General features: G+C 65.4%; 4 protein-coding genes across 4 annotated transcripts in view; 2 read left to right on the forward strand and 2 right to left on the reverse strand.

The window, feature by feature from the left end:
• Window positions 1–897, reverse strand: part of NAR2 (tentative formate/nitrite transporter) — a gene marked incomplete at both ends in the record, with an annotated part of 2080 nt that extends 1183 nt beyond the window's left edge. The window contains 2 exons of the mRNA XM_005784702.1: window positions 151–308; window positions 438–897. Coding sequence (XP_005784759.1) covers window positions 151–308; window positions 438–897 — 618 coding nt within the window. The remainder of the gene's footprint in view (window positions 1–150; window positions 309–437) is intronic.
• Window positions 898–1576: 679 nt separating this feature from the next.
• Window positions 1577–2807, forward strand: EMIHUDRAFT_231097 (hypothetical protein; the record flags this gene model as incomplete). The annotated part of the gene is made up of 6 exons (XM_005784703.1): window positions 1577–1692; window positions 1763–1820; window positions 1896–1975; window positions 2075–2143; window positions 2218–2542; window positions 2751–2807. 6 exons carry the CDS (start codon window positions 1577–1579, stop codon window positions 2805–2807), a joined length of 705 nt encoding a protein of 234 aa, XP_005784760.1.
• A 61-nt stretch (window positions 2808–2868) lies between these two features.
• On the reverse strand, window positions 2869–4161 carry EMIHUDRAFT_442024 (hypothetical protein). The gene is made up of 2 exons (XM_005784704.1): window positions 4026–4161; window positions 2869–3953 (listed from the first exon to the last, which is right to left on the reverse strand). The coding sequence occupies exons 1-2, from the start codon at window positions 4124–4126 to the stop codon at window positions 3203–3205; spliced, it is 852 nt and encodes a 283-aa protein (XP_005784761.1). The 5' UTR covers window positions 4127–4161; the 3' UTR covers window positions 2869–3202.
• Window positions 4162–5423: 1262 nt separating this feature from the next.
• EMIHUDRAFT_112460 (hypothetical protein) overlaps window positions 5424–6392 on the forward strand; it is a gene marked incomplete at both ends in the record, with an annotated part of 2929 nt that continues 1960 nt past the window's right edge. Inside the window, 2 exons of the mRNA XM_005784705.1 lie at window positions 5424–5586; window positions 5655–6091. Of these exons, the coding sequence (XP_005784762.1) occupies window positions 5424–5586; window positions 5655–6091 (600 nt within the window). The remainder of the gene's footprint in view (window positions 5587–5654; window positions 6092–6392) is intronic.

The following is a 6392-nucleotide window of genomic DNA, read 5'->3' on the forward strand; positions in this document are numbered from 1 at the left end:
AGGGCCAGGCTAAAATGAAAATGCCACCCGGTGTGATACATGCCCCAATCGGAACTAAAAACAGAGATGGGCAGCCAAATTGGCGACAAATTTTGCCGGTCAATGTCCTTCGGCCTGGAGGGGACATTTACGTGGCCATACAAGACGAACCCAGTTGCAGAGGACGGCGCGTACGAGGACGACGAGCAGCGGCTCGTGCGTCTTTCCGAAGGCAATCTTTTGAGCGGCGGCCGCCTCGCCGAGCGTGCCGCCGGCAGTCACCAGCGCCGCGAGGAGGATGCTTCCGAGCAGGTTGCCGGCCCACGAGGCTGTGGAGTGTGGGGGCAGAGGGGCGCTGTAAATTGCCCCATCAGGCTCTGGAGAGTGGGGGCAGAGGGGTAATGTGGCGGGAGACATTGATGGCGTGGGAGAGGCTGGCAGCGGGGCGGGCAGTACACCTCCGAGGTTGCGGACGACCTGAGCGGCGGTGGCCTTCCCCTCCAGCCACGCCATCGGCACGAGGGCCGCGTTGCCCGTATAAAGCTCTGCGCCGGACATCGAGATCATGAATAATCCGAATGGCAGGCCGAATGCGCCGAAAACCATCTTCTGGAGGCCCGGATTGGAGGCGTGGAGGCCGGGGCAAGCGGCGCCGATGGCCACGGCGAGATAGGCGCCGAAGCCGATGTGTGTACCCGCTAAGATGCCGAGGCCGAAGACCTTGCCGGCGGACGCTTGTGCCTTCTTCGATCCGGCGCCGACTGCTGCAGCATAGCCGCCAGCCGGGTCGGAGACGAGAGAGAAGTCGGGAGCGCCAGCAGCGGCGGCTGGAGCGGGCGCAGCGACGAGAGGCGCGGGAGGCGACTTGCTCTCCGGCTCGAGCTCTGCGAGCCCGAGGTACCCAGAGAGGCGGCGCATCGAGGAGAGGCAAATCTCTGGTGAGGGCGGCGAGAGGGGCTGCCAGGAGAGGCGGATCTCGGAAAGGGCAACCGAGGGGAACGGTGTCAGGGGGACCTCGGCAGCATGGAGCCGTGATCAGGGCGACCTCGGCAAAAGAATTCTCGGAACTCTTCACGAGGTGGATATCCTTTGGCCGCGTTGGGTAGCGAGGATTGGTGTGACGCGATCCACGCAGGCGTGATTTCTGACGGCCGACCGTCAGTGCACGGAGTTGCCCCTTCTCCGACTGCCCCGGCTAGTTCCCGAGGTCGCGCGGGGCTGACCCCTGCGTCCCCCGAGACCTAGCGCGGGTGGGTTGGAGGGGGCTCGCCCCGTTCCTCCCCATCGGGCCGCGTGAGCGGCCACGCCTCGCAGATTCGTTTTCGCGCCTGGGTCAGGCGCGCGGGGCATCCCCCGGGTCGCTCGACCAGCGATCCGAAGAGTGGCCGCTATGCGAGGAAAGAGCGGGGCCCTCGGGGTACGCCTCCATCCGGCCCCCTCCGAGGGGGGGAGGGAATTGCGTGTCATCATCGCGAAAGAAATCAGAAAAATCCCCCTCCCTGTCGGTGTGTGGTGGCGGGCCCCCGTTGTCCCATTCCCATGGTTTAAATTTTGCTCGGCGGAGTTCCCGCCGTTGTCGTTACGAGATCGAGCACACATGCTGGACGTCGTCCGGGAGGTTTGCGCCACACTCCAGGCGCTGCCAAGCGTGGAGTGCGTCGAGCTGGAGGAGCGCCCAAAGTGCAGCGCAGCGTCCATCGCAGAGTGGGAGCGGTGCGCACGCTCGGCGATCAGGGCGGCACGGGCCCAGTCGGCTCACAGCGGCTGGCGACATGCACAATAGGCAGCATTCTCCGCTGCGGCTGCCCAACGACTACAAGGCTAGACGACTAGCTCCCAGAGTGTCCGCCACGCCGCGACGTCCGATCACGTCGGCAGTCGGCGAGCCTGATGCCCGCACCACCCTCCCCGCTCAGGCATTCCTCCTATCCTCAGACGGGCTGCTGCTGCGGTGGAGCGTCCTTCACTGCCGCCAACGACTGCCGATCGGCCACATGTGACCGACGAGATTGTGCCACAGACAGACCCTCTGTCGTCGCCTGTCAAGCTATCCACTCCCCCCAAAGCGTGTGATTTTGATACTCCACCCGCACAGGCACCTCGCTCGGCTGGCGGATCTCAGGCCGGTGCCCGACAGCGCCTTCCTTACCGCCACGGGGGAGAGGTGCGCCCTAGCTCGGTTGATGGGCCGCGCCTTCATCAGCGGCAGCCGACCCGTCGCCCGACTGCTCGCGGCAGGCGGCCAGAGCTGCCGTCAGAGGCGCAACTCCGGGCTGTGGAGCTCGACGCAAGCACCTCATCGGGCCGCGTGTGCTTGCTCTACGCCGGAGGAGAGGGTCGCGCGCAGGTCTGGTTCCAGGACGCCTCTTGCAGCTGGTCCTTCATCGCCAGCTCCTTTGTCGACTACTTCCGGCTGATGGTCCTTCACCGGGGCCTCCCCCGATGGCAGTATCAATACACTGACGCTGGGCTCGACTCGGTGGCGAAAGCGTGGTGGCGCGCGTTCGCTGCGGACCGCTGCGGATCAGACACCGAGAACCGCGCGCAGCAGGTCGAGTACGACGTGAGCCGCCCAGCTCCTTTCTCCTGGTGGCACACTTTTCGACTTTTCGCCCCGCTCACGCACTGTGTGCTCGCCTCTCTTTAGGCGCGAGCCCGCTCACTCAACGAGGTTTCCCAGCCCTGGGACGCACTGACTCTGCAGGCCTCTCCGGTGGGAGCCCGGAGCGGAGGCGGTTCCAAGGGCGGATCTCCCGCGTTTGACCGCGCAGGGGGAGGGGCGCATCCGCGAGCTTGCACCGGGCAAGCGGGCAGCACGCGCGGTCTGATGAACGGAGGCGCCAGCGGTATGGGTTCTTTCAGCAGGCGATGAGAGAGTCTGCTCACACAATCGTAGAAAGAATATTACACACAACTTGCACAACTAGAGGAATCGCTAATACCCGCGCACTTACACACACTGAAGCCAAAAAACCACATCCCTTGCGAGTGGGCCGAGGCTTGGGTCAACTCTACAGTCAGCTCGCCAAGGCTTTCTCGCCCTCTCTCGCGACTCGCGCCTCACGGCGCGATTGGTAGCCGTCACGCTCCTCCAGGTGCACCGTGCATGCGTGGGGAGAGGAGGGGGGAGGGAAGGGGATGAGGTGAGGGGCGCGCAGAGACACAGAGAGGGGTGGAGGGGAGAGATGGAGGCGCCCGGTCCGAGCCGAGCCGAGGCGAGCGGTCAAGGGAAGGCAGGGCTGGGCAAAGCTTGGGGGATGAAGCCAACGTCCCCGGGGTACGGCTGCAGCACCGCGTGCTTGGCTCGGGCTGCCTGCTTCGCCGCCGCCGGAGCGGCAGCCTCCTCCGCCGCCGCCTCGCCGGCGAGCGCAGACAAGTATGGCTTCGGCCGCCGGCGGTGCGCGAGGACGTGGCCGACGCCGTCGAAGCGGTGGAGCGCGACATCCGTCCCCGAGGCCCTCCACCGACCCACCTGCCGCTCGACCACCTCTGGGTCGACCATCGAGTCTGCGCCGCCGAGCAGGACGAGCTTCCTCCTGCCGCAGTCGAGCTCATCCTCGAACTCGGCGAGCCGCTTCTTGTAGCGGTACCCGGTCGACTTCCACGCGAGGTTGATCCCGGTCTCGAACACCCGGCGCGACCCGGGCATGCGCAGGAGCCGCTGCGCCGTCGGCGACGACCCGGCGATGCCGCCCGTAAACGACCAGAGTTGGCCGGGCGTCGGCAGGAAGGGAGTCGAGTCGAAGACGATCTCCGAGTGGCCAAGGCTCTCGCCCTTGCCGCCCTTCATCCAGCAGTAGTACTTGAATACCGCGCCGCTGAAGAGGTGCACGCGATCGAACTCACCGCTCTCGAGCACCTCTGCCGGCGGACCCTCCTTGATCATCTTTCGCCAGGACGGGTACCACATCGAGCGCAGCGCGTCCTTGCGCTCGCACGGTAGCAGCGTGGGCTCATAGCCGAGCTGCGAGTACCTGCGGGAGGCGGTCGCCGAGCGGTTGGATACGCAAGATGCTACGGGTTCGGGGCCCTGTGCGCCGGCGCACATGTCGGCAATCGGCCTCATAGCGCTTGGCGTGCTCCCGAACCAGCCGAGGACGAGCACACGCTTGGCGGCCGTGGACAGTGCTGGCGCGGCGACGACCATCGGCGGGAAGAGGCGCTTGAGGAGCAAGAAGGGTGTCACCCACCCTGATGGCTTTGGAATATTTTTTGCATCTTGGGTTGGTCCCGGGGAACGTGTCATGTGACAAGTCCGAAACAAGGATTCCACAACCCAGGGCCTCGGGGCATCCGCCGGGTCTGCCAGCCGAAGAGGAGAGCACTTGGAAAGCGTGGCGGCAGACACGAGGGCCGGCCCGAACTCACCTCCTTTCCTCAGCCATCGTGGCGATTAAGGCGGCTGAGTTTCTTCTCTCAATCGTGTCACGCGAGCTCGTTTTCTCTTCTCCTTTCGTCGCGACGAGGGTCCTGCGTGTGTGTGTGTGCTCACCACTCGTGTCCTGCTTTTTGCGCACACCTAAGGCACGACCTTTACTCTAGACCCCGGCAGCCAGGCGAGGGGCCGAGGGCTCCTCGGAGCCTCCGCACCGTATGCTTCTAACACTTGTGCAAGATTGGGCGTCTTCTGCAGCAGTCCCTTTGATGGGAGGCCCCAGGGTGGGGGCCATCTCGAACCCCCCAGCCAGGGTTGGTCGCAGGGGGGGGGGGGGGGGGGCGCATGGGGAACGAAAATCGCATGAAGGTCTCGCGTGTGCAATGCGAAGCTCTGTCCCGGACGGACGGAGGTGTTCTGAGGCGATCCGAGCGCCAGCGCCAGCGCGATGGGAGGCGCATTTCGGGCTGGCTGCGCTGGCGTTCGGTAGTGCTTTCTTTCTTTCTTTCTGTGTGCGACATTGGGGTGACAACAACAACATACAACAACAACAACATACAACATGTACATGTACATGTGCATGGAGGACTGTGTTGTTGACTCGCGGCTTTCTGCGCCTTTGGCAACACGGGGGGAAAACTCCGTTAAAATCGTCATTTTGGGGGCTCTGAGCTGAGTCTGAGGCTGTTTTGGGGCCAAAATCAGCAAGATCGGCAAAATACCGGTATTTTGCGGGTATACTAACTTTTTCATGGTACATATAACTTTTTCATGGTACATACCTGGAAAAGACCCGGGTAGTTTGCCGATTTCCTCAATTTTGCCTCAGATTTTGCCCCAGACCAGCTCTCAGACTCAGGGAAACTCGCGAGTTTCCCGAGGGAAACTCGAGAGAAACCGAATGGAGCACCAAACACCCTCTGTTTTCCCTGGAAACTTCCGGAAACGCAAAGTGCTGGAGATTTTTCATTTTTCCTTCGCATTCTTTTTCTCCGCGCCAGTCCGCGCCCTTGTCGTGCCAGTGTGCTGTGAGAGAGGCTTCTATCATAAGGATTCTTTTTCTACAGCAATGGTCGCTAGCGAGGCGGAGGCTGGCTGGGAAAGGCTCGAGGCCGGCGGCGTCCCGCCCACGATGCGCCACGGCCTGGCCTGCGCCGCGCTCAGGACGCGCGACCGCGCGCTGCTCTACGTGTTTGGTGGCATTGATGCCGCTGCGCGCCTCGGCAGCGGCGGTGCGACGGCCAGCGCCACACCCGCGTGCCCCGCGCCGCGCCGACCGGTCATCCCTCCCCGCGATTAGGCGCGGGCAGCGCGGACGAGTATCTCGACGATCTGCACGTGCTCGACGCGACGGACGGCGCCATGACGTGGCGCCGGCTCCTTCGCGGCGCTTCCGCCTCGTGGCCGCAGCGGCGTGCCTTCCACACCGCCACCGCCATCGACTCGCGCGCCTTCCTCGTGTTTGGAGGCGCGACGGCGCCTCCAAAGCGGCCGCGCCGCCGCTCGCGCGCCAGCAGCGGCGCGGCGGCGGACGAAGGCAACCCTGTCTCGTACCTCAACGACGTCTGGCAGTTTCGCGGCGAGGACCAGGCCTGGGTGTGCGTCGAGAGCCGCGGCGAGCCGCCGCCGGCGCGCGGCGCGCACGCGGCGGCGCTCGTGAGTGCCCCGCCCCGGCTGCTAGTCCACGGCGGCTGCGGCGAGGGCGGCGCCGTGCTGGACGACCTGTGGCTCCTGTCGGTGCGGCAGAGGCGTGGGCGGTGGGAGGAGCGGGACTGCGGCTCGGCGCACGACGCGTCGGGAACGCGACCCCGTAGGTCGCCACGCCCACGTGGAGCAGGGTGCGCACGGGCGGCGGCGCGGCAGCAGTCCCCTCTCCGCGCTGCTACCACTCCGCCGCCTGCGCCGCCGGGCGCGCGCAGCCGCCCCCTCGCCTCGCCGCTTCCCTGCCGCGTCCCTCCTCCTCCCTGCCCTGCCCCCTCCCCCTCCCGTCCGCGAAGCTTCTCGGAACCTCCCCAGGCGCGTCCTCCTCTTTGGCGGC

The sequence above is a fragment of the Emiliania huxleyi genome (genome assembly GCF_000372725.1).
Source record: "Emiliania huxleyi CCMP1516 chromosome Unknown EMIHUscaffold_169, whole genome shotgun sequence".
In the NCBI taxonomy this organism is placed as follows: Eukaryota; Haptophyta; order Isochrysidales; family Noelaerhabdaceae; genus Emiliania; species Emiliania huxleyi.